The sequence below is a fragment of the Candoia aspera genome, chromosome 2, assembly GCF_035149785.1.
Source record: "Candoia aspera isolate rCanAsp1 chromosome 2, rCanAsp1.hap2, whole genome shotgun sequence".
In the NCBI taxonomy this organism is placed as follows: Eukaryota; Metazoa; Chordata; class Lepidosauria; order Squamata; family Boidae; genus Candoia; species Candoia aspera.
Window position 1 is genome coordinate 207,480,311 of NC_086154.1, and position 22,156 is coordinate 207,502,466.

Here is a 22,156-nt window from a genome sequence, read left to right on the forward strand (position 1 = left end):
ATTATTTCTTGCCCTGAAAGGGAATAATGTGGCAAATACAATATGTATATATGCTGAACAGGCACATGGCAACTGTTATACCAGCTGGTCACTTTATATCCAGCAGTATCCCAACAGTAGATGAAAGAAAACAAGTTATGTAGGTTTTGAGTTGTACAGTGTCAGTTTCATACCTATAGATGAAAAGAAGACAAGGCAGAATCTACTGACATAACTATTCATCACATACTAAAAGGTGAATTGTACAGTGCAGGCTTCCCCATTCTGGTGCTTTCAAAATGAGTTGCGACTTCAATTCCCAAAATTCCATCCAGAATTCTGGAGATTGCAATTCCAATATAGTTGCAAGGCACCAAGTTGGGAAAGCTGGTGCAGTGCTTGCTGAAATTCTAAACATTTTCATTACACTGTTTTGGATACTACTTATCACATTAAATACTGAAGACAAGGGTGTGTCCTAATTACACAATGCCTATTAACTTTAAGCAGGCCAACACAACTTGCAGCTTTCCATGCCAAATACAATCTGTCACCCAGTTATGATAGCCTCTGAGAAAGATAAATTGTTAATAACTTTTGAGGGATTGCAAAAAATTGCTTGGACAAGTAAACTGCATTCCACTTACTGGTTTCAAATTTTCCAGGTCTTACTATTCTAAATAGCAATTAAATGACACCAATTTATACTTTTTGATATACAGGCAGTTCTCGTTTAATGACTGCCCTGTTTAGTGACCGTTCAAAGTCACAACATTACTGAAAAAGAAACTTTGTGACTGGTCCTCACACTTATGACCATCACAGCATCCCACAGTTATGTGATCACCATTTGCATGCTTCACAACTGGCTTCCGACAAGCAGAATCAATGGAGAAGCCAGCAGTAAAATTGGAAGTTGCAGTCACATGATGTCTCACTTAACACCCATGGGTGATTCACTTAACAACTGCAGGAGTGATGTCATAAGTCTGGCACGGTCATATGATGTTTCGCTTAACAACTGTGTTGCCTAGCGATGGAGTTGTTGGTACTAATTGTGGTCATTAAGTGAGGACTACCAATATATTTTAGTCCTTCCATTCATAATTACAGCACCACCTTTACTTCTCTGCATGTATTAGTCAATTCCACTAGACAAGATCAAAACCCTTTCATTTAGATCTATTACACTATTTCTCTTTCTATTTGGGTGTGTATGCCTGTCTATATACCCACAATGATTCCTCCTTGACAACCACACATAAAACTTAATTTCACAGTCTGCTGCATTTGGCTTCAGTTTTCCTCTTTTGTTGTTCTTGTTTCAAATTTGACATACTGTTCTTATATTTATAGTTTGTTTACATATTTAATGACCTACCTAAGAGAAAGCAGATTATAAAACTCATGAAGGAGTATAAATCACAGCAGGTACCCAAATGTGAATCTAATCTAACTCTCAGATTCAACACATGGAATGCATTGAATTAACAGTTATGCATTGGAAGCAAACAAGTTGGCCAACAAAATAGTATATTCCAAAACAGTGAAGTTTTGAGTTCTTTGCCAGAATTTCTAAATATATATTGAACTACATGAATAATAACCTCAAATCATGTGCTTCAGTATTTTAGACACAGTATTCATTACTCTAAAGTGTTCAGATACTCGACAGGTTGATTTTAAACTGGGTCAGTGCGTATTATGAGAGTGAGAGGGCAAGCAGGCTGGCATATAGCCAAGCATAATTTCCATAGAACAACATTCCAAATTGCAGTATGTGCTCAAAACAGCTTATACAGAAAAGGCCTGAGTTATTTTTAAAAGAGTGTTCAGTTTTGAGACGCTAGAACAACTCCAATACACGTCAGTGGTAGTGTAGGGACACAAAGTTCAAACGTTCGAATTCCAGATAATGGAAAATGAGTATGCAGATAAAGTGTAGATGTTCTGGTATAATAATCTAAATTCACAGTGGAGTGAATTGAACTCTATTTTAGAGTTATTTTATTCTTTCATATGAAATAGCCCTAACACTAGTCAGAATATTTAAGCATAACTCACTGCCAAAAAACATAAATAGTTCCCAGAATTTTTGATAGTGGTTGATTTGTAAAGACCGTCAACATATAGTGCATTTCTTGATTAGTGACATGGGAAAATTCCAGTGCCATATTTACACTGGGGTGACTGATCTGGGTGACTGAACAGAGTAAGAGCTACTTTTCTTGAAAGGGAAAGCACAACATAGCTGTAGTTTAACTGAAGCTGCCACCATTCTGAGACAGCCCCAAATAAATTTGTCAATTGCAAACTACAGAAAACTCAGGAAGAGCAGCAAACCCCAAAGTCCTTTAAGCAAGAAAGGTGCAACCTGCTGTTAATGGGGCCTCTTCATAAAATACCAGATTGGGTGAAACAAACTAAGTTAGAAGCCTCTTCATAGGCATACTTCACACTGTTCATCCAAACTGTAGCTAACGTTCTTCAGAGCCAACATTATCCTAACAGATGATTTATCTCAGATACCACAAATCCATTCTCTCCCAGCTTCCAGTGGCAAAAAGATCTCCCTATCTATCTATCTATCTATCTATCTATCTATCTATCTATCTATCTATCTATCTATCTATCGGATTTATATGGCCGCCCAACTCACAAATGTGACTCTTGGTGGTATACAATAAAACTAAACAATTAAAAGAGTCTTCAGAAATCATTAAAAAAAAACCCATTCCCCTCCATGAATTCACTGGGAAGAGAAGAGGGGGAGTTTGCTTCCTTTCTTGCTTGCTTTGCCAACCCCCCTCCCCCCAAACCTCAGCCCTTGAAGTCCCCTGACATGTACCTCCTAGTGAGGGGGGGGGGTATCTTGGTTTACTTCCTACAGTACAGCTAACTGCTTCTCCCTTTCCATGTCATTGGAAAGGTGAGAAAGGCAAGAATATATAAGGAATATGTCCTAACAGTCAGGAACCAAGCTGAGACAAGGAATAGGTCTCTAGTGCTTTATTATTGCTACATTAGACAGAAAATCTAACAAACTGAAGAAGCGTGGGTAAAACCCAGACAGATGAACCCCAAAAGTCAAGGCGGGTCTGTTCTGTGTCTCTTTGAATGGCTGTTTAACTCCTCAGTACTACGCATGCGTTTTCCCCCCTGGATAGGGGCCCCCTCCTGCTCACCATCAGTACTCATGACAAGAATAGTTCCTTGATCTTTCCCAGAGGAAGATGATAGATTTTGATTAACTGTATTTTGGAAAGGTAGGCCACAGGGAAACAAACCTCATTTAGGGCTTGGCCTAGGATGGGGTTTGAGCATTCATATTCAGTGACCAAATAATAAGTCAAGGGGTATCTTGAAGGCTCCTGAAGACAATAGCTGCATTTCATATGCCATACTTTTATAAACAAACAGCAATTTTCATTTATAATAAACTGGTTATACCATCAAGTTTGTGTTGACTCTTAGCAACCACATAAATAGATCTTCTGCAGGTGTATTATTTTTATAATAAATAGATCATAAAAATAAATAAATAATAGTAATAGTAGATCATAAAAATAAAACAATCAGATGTTATACTTTGACAAAGTTATAGTGGTAAAACAATGCAATAATTTCTAATACCTTTGTGTGTTGGAACGGGTCTAACATGTCCATCCATTTGGCCTAAAGTATCATCAGGATCTGAGATCTCCACTTCACCTATATAAAGACAAGCAAAACAATACAAGGCATTTAATATGAAACTGAGTTCAGATCACAAATTGGATTTTCTGTAAAATTTTGAATCCTGTGCTAATGATTAGAATTTCAGTTAGCACATTTATTTCAAAATCCAATAATCTGCACAGGTATTTGGATATTATTTGATGTAAAACATATCTAGCCTATTTTATGAGGTTTGAACAGTACAAAGTAACAAAAAGCTTTTGTGGAAAAGAACTTTTTACTGTAATGTTGGAAGCAATATTGGGCAATAAGCAATTTAGTAATATGTAACTGCAATGTACTTTTATAAATTCAGTTGTTTAGAACAATTACTTAAACATCAAACACCATACAACTTTGAAATTGTAAAACTTGCCTGAAGTGGAAAATGTTCTATGGAAAATGAAGACCCTGGTAAATTTTCTAGCCTGCATCTCCGATACTCAGTTTATCTTCTTTTCTAAAAGCAACCTTTCTCCCTAGCATAACTTTGTATTTGCTTCCACTGACTCCATTTAACATTTAATATTGCTGCTGTAGTACAGTTTCTTGAATATCTCAAGTCAATCATCTGAAACAAATTACTGGCACAGCCAGTGATATTCATGAATTTTTTGTCACTGTTCCCAAAAAAATATTGGTTTAGTTCAGGACTAAAGCAATCAAGCTAATCTAATCAAACTCCAACTTGTTATCCCTGTAATATGCATTCCAAACCTTAGTTTGGTAAGGGTTGTGTTCAGTCCAAAGCTATAGAAATTTCAGTTTACAGAAACACCCAGTTCTATAATGATTTTCCCTCTTGTGAATTTTTCTTTTAATAAAAAAAGAATATAAAATCTTCTGAAGGACAAAAGGCAAAACTGCTCATTAGTGAAAAGGGACAGGTCTCCAACCAGCAGTAATAAATAAGAATGATCATCTGTTCCAGCATCTTATTTCTCACTCTTCAGAAAAACCTAGCTTAATCTCGAGTCCTTGACCAAATATCTGAGCAACTTTTTCAGTGTTCCTTTTGGTGGTGATTCTCCCCCACCCCCTTATCTGATCCATACCCTGATTGGCCCCTGGTTTTACAACTAGAAATCCAAAAACTAATTTCTCAGTTGAAACGCAGCAAAGTCCCAGGTAAAGATATTAATTCATTAGTTACTTAATTAATAGAACTTATATGGCCGCCTATCTCATATAATGATTCTACGCGGCTCACAACCTAGATTTTGCCAGAACTGCTGAAAATAAATCCTGATCGGTGGGTTGCTGTGTTAGTCCCCAAATTTATTACCATTAAATCTTTATCATTCCCAAAAGAATAGCTTGAGTCTATCTCTTTCCCATTATATAGGTGTGGCCAAAAGCATTGGTACCCCTTCACTTTTTCCCAAAAAATCCCAATTTGCCATGAAGTAAGTTGAAACTGGCACAAGTAAATGCATCCATCGTTCTTTATTCCATTGTCCAGACACTTTGCTTTTGATTTATGACTTAACAGATTCTTGTAAATATGAGTTGTGGAGGGATACAACAGTCCATCCTATGAACTTTTGGGCCCAGACCTACAACCCAGCTTTTTCATGCCTCAGCAGGATCACAGTGCACAACACAGAAGCTCTTTGCCTCCTAACTGAGCTATTATGAACATATCTAAGTAAAATACTTGGATGAGTCTTTCCCCCCATATTTAGCAGACTGAAGAGCAGCACAATTGTTTATTTTATAAGAGCTCCATACAAGATACTATATAGGCATATTTCAGGTATGAAGCTATGGCTTCTTGTTGTTTTGGTCATCTTCTCATCTATCCACTGTGAGGAAGGGGCCAAGCCCCTGGCCTGTAAGGCTCTGCTGAATGGCTCTGCTGTTGTGGGCCAAGATCTCACAGTACAGTATCTACAATGCTGGATTCTAGTGCTGCCTTAGAAGTCAAATTCTTGGATGACTCTTTTCCCCCAGAAGACTTTGGCATCATTTCCAAGATGTTCAATGTGAAGTGGTACAGGATCTCACCAGCCAGAAATATGTCCCACGCTGTGGTCCTTGGGCCCCTAAAGGTTGGCCACTTCAAGTTCACATCAACCACAATCATGTACCTGATACAGGAATGAGGCCAGATGATAGTTGGCTTTACCAGTACCCTAGAGCAAGGATGGATTATGGCTCAACAAGAATTGACATGGCATTTTTGCCATACTTTGCTTTCACCTTGAATTACTGTAAATCACACAGAACAACAGTTTCAGGGATAAAATACTATCTTAAGGTAGAGCTGGTGAATGTATCAAGTGAAAAGAAGAATAGTAGGAAAATGACACACAAAAATCTGCAAAAACTATATGGTTCCTCCAAAGGATCAACAGCAGAAACAAAATTGTTTCAAATCTGGTCCCTGAATGACACATGGTTGACCAGCATGAACTATGACCAGCATGAACTATAAAGCAGCTACTTCCTAATCTAGATGGCTGAGATAAACCCTAACCCAGGCAAATGATTCTGAGTGGTCCCAGCATCTGAGCAATTTATTGTGTGCAGGCTGGGCCTTTTCTGTCTCACTCCTCAGTTTTATCTTTTCTCTAGTTTTGCTTAAAATTAAATTCTAAAAATAGTTTCCTAATAGGCCAACATCCTATTCATTTCTGTCCAGCAATGTTCCATTGACCAATTAACTTTCCTTATGTTTGTAACACGGTTATGAACTGCTATGCTTGTTTTTATATTCAGAAGCCTCTATCCTCCTAGTAGAGTAATCATGTTTAAATGTTGGCTGTGTGTGCTCAGAATCACCATATTTCCAAAGCCAGGTAATTATAATAAGCTCCTGTCTCTCAGCCAATTGGGACTTACCTGCTATGGGCTGATGATGTAGGTAGTAAAAGGTTGCAGTCAGCACGCTGGCTACTCTAGTTCTTTTGACTCACTCGGCAGTTGAGAAAGGTACAGGTAGTCCTCACTTACTGACTGCAATAGGGACCAGCAACTCTGTCACTAAGTGGCACAGTCATTAAGCAGGACATCACATGATTGTGCTGACTTACAGCATCGGTTCTGTCGGTTCTGGTTGCTAAGTGAATCACCGCAGGTAGTTAAGTGCAGTGTCATGTGGCCGTGACTTGCAACTTACTGCCGGCTTCTCCACTGACTTTGCTTATTGGAAGCCAGCTATGAAGGTCACAATGGAGATCACATGACTGTGGGATGCTGTGGCCGTCATATATTTGCGCTGCCAAGAGCTCCAATTGTGATCACGTAACCGCGGGCGTGCTTTGACAACTGCAACTTCAAGGACAGGTTGTAAGTCTATTTTCAGTGCCATCATAAGTCTGAACTGTCACTGAATGAGTGGTTGTTAAGCGAAAACTACCTGTATAAGCTTTGAACTCTCTCCTCTCTCTTACCAAAAGATCATTTTGAAAAACAAAAGCACAGCAGAAAAAAATAAAAATGGCATACAAGCACACACACTCAGCATCCCAAAAGTGCTTATCTTTTTAAATTATGGGAACTGTTCAGCTGATACAGAAAACTGTTTAACTGGTGTTGAAGTACAAAGAGTTGCTAGTTCAGTCTGTATCCATCCAAACTTTAGAGTCTAAATCTTAAAGTTGTTTGTCTCAATCTTCCTTTCTGTACATTGGGACTTGGAAAAGAAAAAAAAATGATCCAAAAGATTGCTTTTAATTTATGTATGTATGATCATGTATGTATGATCACACTCAATTCTGTTTTTTCCAATAGTTGTTATAGATTGAAAAGACAATGCCTTGTGTGTTGCTGTGCGAATCTCTTAACTTTCAAAACTTTGTTTTGTCCCAGCAGCTTATTTTTTAGAATTCTTAGTAAACACTTTAGCCAAAAATGGGGGGGGGGGAAACAGCTTAAATAGCGGCTTACAAGTTCAGTGATTGGATAGTACCCATGCTCATGTTTACATTTTAAAAGAAAAGTGGTAATAGGAAGGGAGGAGGGGAAAATTACACGGTTGGCAAACTTTGTTTCTAAGTCTTGACAAGCTATATTTTTCAACATTCTGAGTCAAATGCCTTGTACAAAGAGTATGTGGCTACCTGAAAAGATCATGATGACTGGCTCTAATAGGTGGTAAAAGATACACAAAGCTTCTACCAGGGTGGAACCCAGTGTTCTGAACCCTATAATAGCATTACATCATTTCTCCATTTATTTAGATGCACAACTATTATTATTTGTTTTAATGTTAACAAGTTATGTAAGTGAAATACAATTGGCTAACAGAGATCAAAATGGTTCAAAAGAGGACTATGTTAGAAAATTAGACCTCATTAGCTTCATCAGTTGCAACTCCCTAATCCCAATCAACCATTAGCTGCTCTCTCCCCTACAAGTCTCAATGGACTTTAGTCTCCACTGTTTAGGGGGAAAAGATCTTGAACTATATTCAGGGATTCGGGGAGAGATACTTTCGACTCATTGCTTCTAAAATGTTTTTATAAAATAACAGACCTTCCTTCTACATGTCATCAAGATCTCAAATGTTATTTGGCTTTTACTTTTTACATAAAAAAGAAAGCTCCAAAAACAGATTATGTCATGAAATCAAAATCTGGGTATAAAGGAAATATATACATACTAATTGGAAGTTTGATTATACTTTTAGCCCTATCTTTAAAAGAAAAGGGGAAAAGATTGAATTCCCATTCCTAAGTGAACACTAAATTATGCCAAGACTTGCTGTGCAGTACAGATTGGGATACATGTAAAAATCTTGGCCAATAGTCTTGAGTTGTGCCAAATGCATTGCCTGCGGTGCAAGATTAATTTAAAATATGATATGGAACTGAAGAAGTTTAATATCCCCAAAGCTTTAAATCATCCAGCTGTATCAAAACTCTAAAATGTAACTTTCAGTTAGTAAATTAAAACAAACAAACAAATAGGATCCTATATGTGTTTACTGCTTAGAGAAAAAAATACAACTTCTCACTCATATTTTCATATACTTTAGACGGCAAGTAAAATCTTGAAGACAAATAAACAGAGGACTATACAAATGGGCCAAACTTGTTTTTTGTGGGTCTCTCTCTCCCCCTCACCCCACATTTCTACCTCCCTCAAATCAAGATGGAAAGAGACAAAAGCTTTTAACATATTTATGTAAACATTGTTTAATAATACCTTTGTCCAATTCTTTCTTGTGTTCAATATATTTATTTTATGGCAAAAAGCAGTATCCATATGTGACTTGGATCAGCACAACCAGATGTTGAAGAACTTTGTATATCTCACATACTGTCATGTCCCCCGTTGCAATGCATATATGTATCACAACGGCGAACATGCCTTTCCGGAGAAGGGAAGGAAAGAGGAAGGAATCAGTGATAATCCTTTAAGCACTAAAAGGCAAATACCAATAAAGGACAAAGGAGCCATACCTTTGCCCTGACCCGAGAAGCCATCATCCTATCTCCCTGACATCTCTGCATTACCCCGGGGGACACACCTGCGCCGGACACAGGAGGAGGACAGAGGTAATCAGCGCTAATCCCCCTGATCGCCCATCGAGACTCCAGAATCGCACCCTGATCGCCCATCAAGACTCCGGATCAGGACTTTGGGACAATGGGGGGTGGAGAAGGACCAGGTCCGCACCGCAGGTATTTACCGACTACCTTGCACACCATGTGCTCATTCCCGTCTTTTTCAGTGTATGCATTCTATTCTCAATAAACTGGAAATCCTTAGCCCTGGCTAGTGAGTCCGTGCTTTATTGGGATAAGGGTAAACATCACATAAAGACGGGAATCCAAAAATTTTTTTTTCCGCTAGCACCATTCCAGAATTCATCTGTGAGGGATCAACAGCTGGCGATGGAAAAACTCAACCCACGAAGAGGTGGCTACTGGAGGGCCGGCGACGGGACTCCCGACTCCACGGTACGGGCGATCGGCGAGAACCCTGTTCCCAGACATTACGAAGTCCAGGAGGGTTTGGGATCAAGCTCGGAGGAGGAGGAGGCCGGAAGAAGCTGGACACTTGAAGCCACCAGAGAGTCGCAGGGTGAGTGGGTCACCATGGACGAAACACCGGGATCCCTGCCAGGGACGCTCGGGGCATCTAAGAAGCTGCGGGACCTGCTGTCCCCAACAATCGCAGAAGCAGAGGGAAGGCGCCGGACCGGACGAACCGAGGAAGGCTCCCAGACAGCTGAGCGGCTGAGGATAATGGAGGCGAGGCTGGAGTCAATCAAACAGCTGTTCCTGAGATGGTCGGTGGCATGGGAATCCCGAGGAAGGGGTGAGGTGGAACCAGGAACCCGAAGTTCATCACACACCCCCTCCCACCCCTGAGACGCGACAGGCGGGGAGAGGAAGGAGACGGCAGGAGGCTGAGGCAATGCCGGGCAGAGTCCACATCGTGGAACCCACCAGGAGGTCATCTTCCCCCCTCCCACCCTGGAGACGCGACCACTGGGAAGAGGCTGGAGCCGGCATGAAACGGAAGCAATGCCGCCCAGAGTCCGGCTTAGGGAATCCCCACACCGAGACCGGAGAACCCCAGCAGCCTGAGGTACGCCCAGACGACCAGATGTGGTTTGGAGCCCACCAGGAGCGGGGGTGAAAGACCTCAGGGTCAAATTCGACGGGGACCCAGCAACATTATCCTTCTTCCTGATGAACGCAAAGAATTACATGGAAGAATTTGGGCCATATTTTCGCTCGGAAAAGGGCAAAATTAATGCCATTGTGAACAAACTTAAGGGAAGGGCGGCTGACTGGTATGTGCAGCTATGCCAGGCAGATGCCCCAGAGCTCGATGACTTCGACGAGTTCCTCTGGGCATTAGATCTGCACTTCAGAGACCCCTTGGAAAAGGAGAGAGCGAAGAGGTCCCTAAGGGGAATCAGCCAAGGGCAACGATCTGTAGCAGATTATGCCATGGACTTTAAAGCACTGGCAGGAAAGGTGGTGGACTGGTCGCAGTCTACCCTAATCGAACGTTTCAAAGAGGGCCTGAACTTGAACGTTCTGAGATGGGCATTATGCAGAGATGACCCAAACACTCTACATGAGTGGATACTGCTGGCCGGTAAGGCGGAAAATGCCCAGGAAACCTTCCTGCAAGCCAAGAGGGCGGCGCAACAAGAGGCGACGATAAAGGGACCCCGAACCACTGCAGGACCAGTGAGGACAACATCCCAACCCTGGAGAGAGGAGAGGGAGAGACGGTTCGCCAGGGGGCAATGCCTTCGATGCGGGAAAGGGGACCACAAAGCAGCGGCGTGCCCGAAAACCAAGGTAGTTGACAGACCAAGAAAACCACCGGGCAAACCACCCGCAGCGCACAAAAAGATGCCAGCGACCAGAGGAGAGATCAGAACAAAAGAACTACCTTACTCCAGCGATGAGGAGGAGAACAACCAAGAAGAGCCGGTGGGAAACGCCAGCCACCTGCTCTAAGAAGCGCCAGAGGGCAGGTGGAGGAGGAGAATGGGTGCAGCAACATCTGGGTGAGTGCCAACTGTCCCACCCTGTACGTAAAAGTTAAGCTAAAGTCCAATGAAAAGTCGATTGAAGTCTGGGCCCTGATAGACTCGGGCTGTTCTAGGTGCCTAATGCACCCGGATGTGGTTGCCGCTTTAAATCTCCGCTGCTGTCCACTTCAGCACCACATAGTGTTCACACAATTGGACGGTTCGGCAGCGGGAGGGGGCCTGGTCACCCAATTCACCGAAGAAGTGACGCTGCAGTTAGGCAGTCACCGGGAGAGACTGAAATTTGTTGTGGCACCGGTGGGCCAACCTTTAATCATCTTGGGCATTCCGTGGCTGGTACAAAGGAACCCCTACATAAATTGGGAAACCAGGACGATCACGTTTACAGATGGCTTCTACCAAGCACCTACAGGGGACTGAATTCCCCGTGCTGCGGTGGGGAGGGCAGCATCTACAACCACACACCTGGAGGCAGCGGCCCTGGAAGGCTTGCCAGACAGGTATGCGGAGTTTGCAGATGTGTTTGGGGAGAAAGAAGCAGACAAACTCCCACCCCACAGGAAGACTGACTGTGCGATAGAACTGGTCCCCAACACACCCTTGCCAAAGCCAAAAATTTACGCAATGACCCAGAAAGAACTGGTAGCATTGCGGGAGTTTGTGGACAAGAATTTAGCACGAGGCTTCATCGAGCTCGCAAACTCGCCAGTTGGAGCCCCAGTCTTGTTCAGAGAGAAAAAGGATGGGACATTAAGACTCTACGGACTACCACGGGTTGAATGCGGCTTCCATATCCAACAAATATCCTTTACCCCTAATCAAAGACATATTAGCACATCTGGCAAAGGGGAAAATATTCTCCAAACTGGACTTGCGAGAAGCCTATTTCCGCATATGCATACGGGAGGGGGATGAGTGGAAGATGGCTTTCAATTGCCCAATGGGATCATTCCAATACAAAGTGTTACCGTTTGGTTTGGCAGGGGCACCAGGGGTATTTATGCGATTAACGAGGTCTTGCACGACCACTTGTTCAAGGGGGTACTCGTGTATTTAGACAATGTATTGATGTATTCTGAAACTGAAGAGGAGCACGAACGCTTGGTTAAGCAGGTGCTCAGGAAACTCCACAAAGCAGAGCTATTTGCCAAACTCTCTAAGTGTGAGTTTCATAAATCTCAGATAGATTATCTGGGCTACAGAATCTCTGAGAGGGGCACTGAAATGGACCTGGGGAAAGTCCAGGCCATCCTGGATGGGAGCGCCCGCGCACTAGGAGGCAACTACAGAGTTTTCTCGAATTTACAAATTTTTACAGGGGGTTCATCAAGGGTCTAGAGGAAATCGTTTTGCCCCTAACTAATTTACTCCGCACCAAGGGTTTGGGAGACACGCACAAAGCACAAAACCCAGGAGCGCTACTTAACTGGACACCTGAATGCCAAAGGGCTTTTGATCACCTCAAAAGCCTGTTCACAGAAGAACCGGTTCTACAACACCCCGACCCTACCAAGCCCTTTGTAGTCCAAGTGGATGCCTCCGATTTCTCAATTGGGGCGCTCTTGCTCCAGAGGGATTTAAATGACCAACTGAAGCCTTGCGCGTAACTCTCCCACAAGTTCTCCGAAACAGAACGGAGATGGCATGTATGGGAGAAAGAGGCTTTTGCTGTCAAAGCTGCCTTAGAGGCATGGCGACACCTCCTGGAAGGGGCCACATGCCCCTTTGAGGTCTGGACGGACCACAAAAACCTGGAAGCGCTCAATACCCCGAAATGCCTCAGCCCCAAGCAGGTTCGCTGGGCTCAGTTTTTCAGCCGCTTTGATTTTAAGCTGAAGTTCATACCAGGACGAAAGAACTTCTTAGCTGATGCTCTCTCTAGGCGGCCCCAAGAAGCCAGTCAGGCATCTGACATTGTAGGTACTGTGTGGACCAACACACAGCTGGGTTGCCAAGCTGTCACGCGCAGCCAAACTGGAACGCAGCGCACCCCGGCACAGCCGCCCGCAAGGGGAGGGAAGCGCATGTCAATTTCATCGCAATTACAACAGCAGTTCGTACAAGCCTCAAAAACGGATACATGGTTGCAAGCCAATAGACACAATGTTTCTCTTGCAAATGATTTGGCTTGGAAACAAAATAGCTTGTACGTGCCGGAGCAATTGCGAGCAGAGGTTCTGAGCCGTTCTCACGATGACAAAACAGCAGGGCACTTTGGTTTTGTGAAAACGCTGCATCTAGTAAGACGACAATTCTGGTGGCCTACACTTAGGAGGGATGTAAAAGAATATGTCGCTGCTTGCCCTACATGTGCTATGGCCAAGCGAAAAGTGGGGAAGTCCCAGGGACTATTGCAGCCGGTGGCAAGTCCCTCCCGCCTCCTCCCATCATGATCGATGGACAACAACATTTTGAAATAAAGGAGGTTCTAGATTCCCGAAGGCTACAGGGCACCCTCCAGTACCTGGTCCGCTGGAGACATTTCCCCCACCCTGAGTGGGTGCATGCTCGGGATGTCTCAGCGCAGCGGCTTGTCAAACGCTTCCATGAAGCGTATCCTGCCAAACCGGCGCCTTGAAGTTTTTTTGGGGAGGCAGTATGTCATGTCCCCCGTTGCGATGCATATATGCATCACAACAGGGAACATGCCTTTCCGGAGAAGGGAAGGAAAGAGGAAGGAATCAGTGATAATCCTTTAAGCACTAAAAGGCAAATACCAATAAAGGACAAAGGAGCCATACCTTTGCCCTGACCCGAGAAGCCATCATCCTATCTCCCTGACATCTCTGCATTACCCCGGGGGACACACCTGCGCCGGACACAGGAGGAGGACAGAGGTAATCAGCGCTAATCCCCCTGATCGCCCATCGAGACTCCAGAATCGCACCCTGATCGCTCCTCAAGACTCCGGATCAGGACTTTGGGACAATGGGGGGTGGAGAAGGACCAGGTCCGCACCGCGGGTACTTACCGGCTACCTCGCACGCCATGTGCTCATTCCCGTCTTTTTCGGTGTATGCATTCTATTCTCAATAAACCAGAAATCCTTAGCCCTGGCTAGTGAGTCTGTGCTTTATTGGAATAAGGGCAAACATCACACATACTTTATAGTATGTGATATAAAATCTACCGTATTAGTATTGGAAATCTAGCCTTAAATAATTACAAATGGCACAAACTGACTAGCACACTTGTTAGTATGATGCCAAACTATTAAAAATCATATAACGTGACTGGTATGCTAGCATGAAATACTATATACACAGCATTCACCTGCACAATGACCACAGCTACTATGGAACTTGGTATCCAGATGTCAATGAAGCAAAGACATGGGTACAAATTGGTACAAAAAAGATTCCTCAAACCAAAAGGGTCGATACATTAAGCCATCAAAGTACCCCTAACACAATTGACTGATAATTTCTTTTTCAGACCTTTATCTGAAAGATAGCACTGTGGGATAAGATCATTCTCTCCCTCCATTGGCTGATTTATACAATGGTCATAAAATCTACACACAGACAGGTATGCTAAGTGAACTCTTGACCTAAGCAACTGAAAAAAGTGTATGGCCAAATCTGGCAAGGCTGTAACATTTTAGCACTTCGTTCTTCATTGCTGGAGTTACCTTAAACAAAACATTCCTTATTTGCTTAAATGGATCTTCTCACATGTGAAGAAGCTGTGTGCACCAACATGCTTTTCTCTAATCTGATGCATGGACACAAGGGTTGGGTACGTCAGGAAAAATATAAAAGTACATTGAATGCAGTCGGGATGGAGTAAAGAAGTGTTTGGAAATAAAACAAAGAGATGAGGGCAAAAATGAAAGGGTGCTGAATTAATGTGGATTGAATATATAAGTCAGTGATCAGTACAAAAGTAGTACATAGTTTGGTCATACAGAAAGAGTGAATGTAGACTGGATTGCAAAACAAATATATGTAGAAAGGAGGAACACGTCAAGAGCAAGACTGAGAAATGTATCATTCTGTGGGGTTAATGAGATTATCAAAAAGATAAAGGTGAGCCGTTTAAAGAACTAAAGGCAATGTAGGAAATGGTGTGCAGATACGGAAGAAGCAAGGATGATTTACAAGAATAGAAAGGTTTGGGAGGTTTAGTGAATGGTGTTGGTGTAGACTAATTTTAGCTATGTTTGTTTATCTTATCTCATGTCTTTGCTTCATTCTCTTATTAATTAGCATTTCTTTTCTGCCCTTTTGCATCATGTTGCTAATCTTGAAAGTAACAGCATGGTTGAGTATGTATGTATGAAAATCACAACAGTTGGAGCTGAATGATTCAGACCTGGCTGGCAAGGTGACTTATGCAGGAATTTTGAACTTGGAAACTGGAAACTTCTGTAGCAAATGGACTTACACTTACATTTCAGGCTTTTGAAGGCGTAATTGGCTATCAGGACTACAGAAAATAACCATGATATTTGTGCATGTGGCACAACTGCCCGTAGAGAGAAAAGGACTGTTGCGTGTACAACACCACATACACAGATTTTAAAGTGACCTGTAATGCAAGATTTCAGGCTATGTGGAAGTCTTTGGGTGTTCCTTTTCATGGAAATATATCTGCTGTACTGGCTGTCTGACAAAATAACATTCACATACTGAACTTAATTTTAAGTAGAATGCAGAACAGGCCTTTTGACAAAAAGCTACTTTGTTAACAATGCAATTCATTGCTATGTACTGCAGCCTCACTAACAGAAGCTAAATTTATTGTTAAATTATCTCTATTAAAATAACAACTTTTAAAAGCTCTTAGAAACAGCCCTTAAAAGCCAACATGGGGAAACTAATGAAGCAGCCACACTGAGCCTTTGAGAGGACATGGCACTTCAGGATTTCACACAGAGCAGGGTGCTTTACGCAATTTGCAAAATGCCCCTGCAAATGCTTCTGCACATCCTAACTGAACTGTGCCTGTTATATTTCTATGAAGTCCTACTACACAGTTTAACTGACCACAGGCACCAAAAGAGCACCAGGGGGGTGCAATGGTTAAGATGTGGAGTCCCTGGTGCTCTCTGAGCTTGGTTGTTTGCTTGCAAACATTTCATTACCCAACTAGGTAACAGCATCAGTGCAACCAACCAACCAACCAACCAGTGCAAACCAAACAAACAGTTCAAACAAACAAACAATGCAAACCAATCAGTGCAAACCACAAACAATCAGTGCAAACAACCAAGCATGAAGAGCACCAAGGACTCCACAGTTCAATCCTGAGCTACATATATTTTCTCCTATTGGAGTGGTTAAGATGTTGGATAGGACTGAGAGGACCCAGGTTCAAGTCCTCTCTTAGCTATAGAAGCTCACTGCGTGACTTTAGGCCAGTCACACACTCTCAGTTCAGTTGCTGTTATAAGGCAAAAATAGAGAAGGGGTGGGGGTTCTGAATGCTATCATAAGATGCTGGGGGAATATGTGATATAAATCTAACAAATACTAAAGGAATATCCAGGGCCACACTGTTAATAATAAGATATTACATCTGCTAAACCCTTGCAAGAAGAGCTTTAGATATATTCTAACAATGGACTCAATATGCACAGAACTGGGTGCCATGATGAAAGTTACAATACAAACCAAGCCAGAACTGCAGCTACTAAACCCTGCTATTCAGAGTGCTGAGCCAATCAGCTTCTCTGAAAGGTTTGGCACAGTTTTTCCCACTCTTCTGAGCACGTATGTGCATCCACAGAAGATACCTTCCCAGACTGCTAGTAAACTGAACACTCAAGAGATGAGAACTCAAATGGTTTGCAGAGTCCTAATATTCTGGCCTCTTCCAAAGAAAATCAGGTCTTGTTGAAATGATCTGAAGAAAACGGGCTATTCCCACAATTTAATCCTCTTTGGAAAGATGTTTCAATGGATTTGGAGGAAGATGTTTAACAACTACCCTTCTGGATTTCTCCAAAACAGTTTTCTCTAACTGGAAAACAGCAGGTTGAAGAGTAGATGAATTATTTCTTACTGTCCTGCTGATTACAAAACCAGGTTTTCTTTTTTTAATAAATGATGGGGAGTGGGGATAAATTGTTTATTTTTCCATAGAACACATCTCACTACTTTAAACAGAAATGATAGTCTGGTAACAGTATAACATTCTGAGTCATTTCCAGGACAAAATTCTTGCAGTTTCAAGCCCTTATTTACTTTAGAAGTATTAAATACACTGTCTAGATAACAATTACACACATCTATCTGTAGACTCCACATCTGTTGTTAATCTTTTGTTTAGGAAAAAGATAGTTAAAATATGGAAGCTAACGAATGAGGATCAGCATTAAACTACACAGATGGTAAACGTCAGTAAAGCATTATACCAAATAAAAATGCTTCCTGAAAATGAGGAGACATTCCAAAACTATTTCACTGCCTGAGCTGTAAATATCACTGCCTAAATACACCCAGTAACAGTACTGAACACACCGGCAGCTCAAAGTGCACCCAGCAACACAATCATTATCCATGACATTATTGTGTGATTGATTATTTCACTGCTTCTGGCTGTGAAAGCAACACAACAGGCACACAGATAAACCCGGTCTCTCAAAAAAGACTGAAAATAATCTTATTTATGGGCCTGACACTGCATAAATCAGGCAAGCAAATGGTTTTTTAAAAGGATTGCCTTCTCTTTTTAAGAGAGTAGAAATTAATAAAATCTAAGTAGTGTTGATGATTCCAAAGTTGTTCAGGGTTATGTCTAGAATGAAGCAAGCAAAAACTATTCCATGAAAGAAAAACTCGACCTATTCAACTTTTAAAAATGTTTCTAAATGCCTTAGCATGAAGAAAATGCTCACATATTTATTCGTAGAGCACAATTTCTTTGAGAGGGCATTTAAGTAGCAATGCTTAATCAAGCATATAATATGAACACAAAAAGCCTTAACTTTTAATAAACTGCAGCTGATTTATAGGATAACAGGACTCAGCAAAAATAAATGAAAGCAATTTTTTAAAATGTTAATTTACTGAAAGCGGAGACAAAGAATAATTTCTATCAAGCTGTACATTTTGATTAGAACTAAAACATAAGGAAAGCTGATATCTTTACCATGCAAACAGTTTTGTTAACGTAACGTCTGAGAAACTGTAGAAACACTGTTGAACTGTATCCTTTTTTACAGAGCTTTGATAAAAAATATTGCATCATTAAAATTACAGATTTTGGAAATTAAAATACAGAACTGGTTTAGTGTTTTCTTTGCCAAAATAAAGAAAAAATGAGCTTTTGCACACTTTCATTTCTTCTGCAGAGTTAAGAACGATATGCTCTTCATTTTATCCATATTTTATTTATTTATTTATTTATTTTCTATCCCAGCTTTATTATTTTTATAAATAACTCAAGGTGGCCAACATAGCTAATATACCTTCCTCCTCCTCCTTTCCCCACAACAGCAACCCTGCGAGGTGAGTTAGGCTGAGGGGGAGTGACTGTCCCAAGGTCACCCAGCCGGCTTTCATGCCTAAGGCGGGACTAGAACTCACGGCCCGCTGGTTTCTAGCCCGTTACCTACCTTACCCACTAGACCAAACTGCCATTTATGTATTTCTAATTCATTTCCATTCTGTCTTTCCATGACAATATTCAAAGCAATGTTAAAGGAAAAAAGAAAAATGGGAGGTTACAAATAGAGGTTAATCAAAATTTCTTTAAAAAGTAGCAAGAGCCTTTACTTGGTCTATTTAAGATCAAAATAGCAAAGAAAAATCCCCACTTAAATTATCTTCCACAAATTATAAAGCCAGCTATCACTATCTTCTATAACCTGAACTCAGCAATTCTGTGCTGAGTTGATTGGCAATTGTGAGACTGAAATCCCCATGTCTGGAAGACACCCACTTTCAGAAAGGCTGAGCTTCGGAGGAGAACTAAACTTTGAGGTATTATGATCTACATAAGGATGATAGTACAAGAAGCCAGAGAAGGACCTCAGAACTGGAGATATGTATGTACAGAATGAGGGAAAGCTCTTATGTTTGCCTTGAGTTATTTTGTCATTCATTATTTAAAAAACTCAACAGGTAGCAGCATTTGTTCAGTCTTGCCCAGGTTCAGAAACTAAGAAGGACTGGGCCTAGTTGGGATTAGGAAACCTGCAGGAATTACCAGGGCAGTAGGTCAGACTGGGAAGTTGAGACAATATTCCAGAAGAAGGCAGTGGCAAACCACTTCTGTACTGCTGCCAAGAGAACTACGTAGACATGTCCTTGAAGTCACCAAGGAGGGTAGAGGTAACGTTGAAAGCAGCACCTGCACTGTGAGATAAGCTCTACTCCTTTTATACATGTCTAGTGAAAATGCATGAACGTAAGAAAGGCGCAGAGCTTGCATTATGTCGTCATGATGCTGCTTTCAATTTGTTGACCAAAGCTTCAGTACTGCATACCTTTAGGTGGGCTGTAGCCCAGTGATAAAATATGTATGCTGTATGCAGACATTCCCACATTAAATCCCCGGCATTTATAGGCGTCCTAGAGAAAACTCTGGAAATTGTGAGTTCTCCATATGTGGACATTTTAAAGAAGAGGCTAGACAGCCATCTTTCATGGACAGTTTAATAGTTTTCCTGCAAACTGCAGAGGGCTGGACTAGATGATTCTTATGATACCTTCCAACTCTACAATTCTATGATTCTAGCATGAAATTCTGTAAAATATTGCTAGACAACACAGGGAAATTGTTGCACAGCCAGATATTGCACAGCCAGATATTGCTGTCCTTTTTGACCAACATTGTATTAGAGTTCATTGAGCTGCTATGACTTCTGAGTATCATAGTTACAATGCATCTGGAGGTTGCTATGTCAGAGGTGGCCATTAACAGACCACAAGTCTCTCTCTGTGAAAAACTATTTTGCAAGCTTCCATTTTCACATTTGAGAGAGAGACTGAGACTGTTTGGGTCTGGATGGAGAGGAACAGATTCAGATAGAAGCAAGACTGAATCTGAGTTTGGAAGCCAACTAATTCCAGTAAAAGTCAATTTTTGCACCTGGATGAGGTTGCATTCCTGTGCTAATCAGGTCTGCAGTCTGGGGATCTTTTTGGACTCACAGCTCCTGCTAGAACAGCAGGTGAAGGTCATGGCTTTGAACAACTCTAACTAGTGTGCCAACTGCAGACATTCCTCGACTTGGATGCTCTGTTAATGGTTCCTCGTGCCTTTGTCACTTTATGGTTGGAATGCAACTTGTTCTACATTGGAGTGCCTTGGAACACCATTCAGAAGCTACAACTGATCAGGAATGTAGCAGAGAAGTGACAGGCTCAGTTTGATCTGCCCGTTTCATCTCTACTTCAGGAGTTGAACGTCTCTACTTCAGGTTGCAATTCAAGGTCCTAGTGGTTACCCTTAAATGTCTTTATAGCTCAGGAACTAGGTATCTTTGAGAGTATCTTCTACAAGTGGAATCTGCTATATGGTGAGATCTAGAAGTAAATTTGATCATGTGACCACAGGGATGCTGCAACAGTCATTAAGTGTGAGGACCAGTCGTAAGCCAATTTCTTCACGACATCGTAACTCTGAACAGTCACTGAATGAATGGATGTAACTGGAGGACTACCTGTACTTATGGAAGTACTACTTGGAGTTGATTTGAATGGAGCAGCATAGAAGCCCAAGCAAGCATGAATCCATCCAGATTTTTGTGACCCAGATCTGATAGACCAAGAACTATTTTGCTGATATGTAATCATTTTTTCTAAGTTTCAAAAGAAAAAAACCAGAGGTAGTTCTGAAGAAGAAAGAAGCCTAAAGCTACACTGAAATCAGAAACTTCATTTTATGTATTTTTCATCTTTGGTTATTTCTCTAACTCACTTCAAAAAAAGTTATTTCCTTCATTGTCATAATTTATACCAATAAAGAACTCAGGATCAATTTGCTAGTAGGATTATAAATAAAAGGGTCAGTGAGAGAGCAAAGAATGAACATGCCCAGGGAAACCCCAAAGTTTGCAGAAATCTACCTCCACAAAATACCCCCCCATTTTTAAAAAAGGCAAAAGCTATTTAAAAAAAAAATAATACGGAAAAGAAAAACAAACTTAATGGAGTGGTGTCTGGCACTGAATCCTCTACCACTAAATAGTTGGCTGTAATTCTGTAACTCAGCACTCCTAGGAAAAGGAATATACTATAACATTTAGAACATGAAGAATTCAGAACTTCAAGGGCCTATCAGTTTGGAAGTGAAATGGACTAATTTCAATATAAGGCAAAGGCATCTACATATTAATAGAACTCCCCTAATTTGCAACTTAAAAACACATACACACATTCTCTTGGCCAGGTCAGCAGTTCCCAGCTTTATAGAATATTGGTAGCAATTAGTAGGAATGGAGAATGTGTGGCCTTCACAGGGGGAAAATGTTGGACTTCTGCTTCCATCATCTGTGTCTACTGGCCATGTCAGCTGGGAATCTCAACAAGAATCTGACTTAAATGCAATACAAACTTGCAAAGTTTTGTCCAAGCAACATTTTACCCTTTCAGTTGCTATCAAGAATTCCAAAAGTACACAGTGCGTGATATCAAAGTCTGGCATTTCCTTGTTATTTTTTTTTTAAAGAAAAAGTATTCAGATGATTTGAGTGAACAGTGAACTGTTACATCTGCTAATAAATATTATGCTATTCTGTTTGTGCATAAGCAAGCACAGAAAATAACACGAGTTATTGGAACTAAGGGTGTGTAATAACCCACCCTTGGGTTTGCACTTGATTTCACGCTTTAGAACAGAGCCTGCTTCAAATTGGGCCAAATGTTGATGCTGCCCACTTTGAAATAGTGCTAAGATGGGTTTTGTGCCTCCCACTGATTAGCATGAAAAAAGTTACAGGATTAACTATTTGTTTATCAAGAGAATGGCATAAGACTGAAGAGGCAGGAAGACTGATGAAGGAAGGCTGAGGGAAGAGGCTGCAGGGTGTGTGCATGTGTG

The 22,156-nt window shown here is 41.4% G+C and overlaps 1 protein-coding gene across 1 annotated transcript in view; it reads right to left on the bottom strand.

The window, feature by feature from the left end:
• The window catches only part of ROR2 (receptor tyrosine kinase like orphan receptor 2), a 113,235-nt gene that overhangs the window by 31,941 nt on the left and 59,138 nt on the right, over positions 1 to 22,156 (bottom strand). The window contains exon 2 of the mRNA XM_063295255.1: positions 3,613 to 3,690. Coding sequence (XP_063151325.1) covers positions 3,613 to 3,690 — 78 coding nt within the window. The remainder of the gene's footprint in view (positions 1 to 3,612; positions 3,691 to 22,156) is intronic.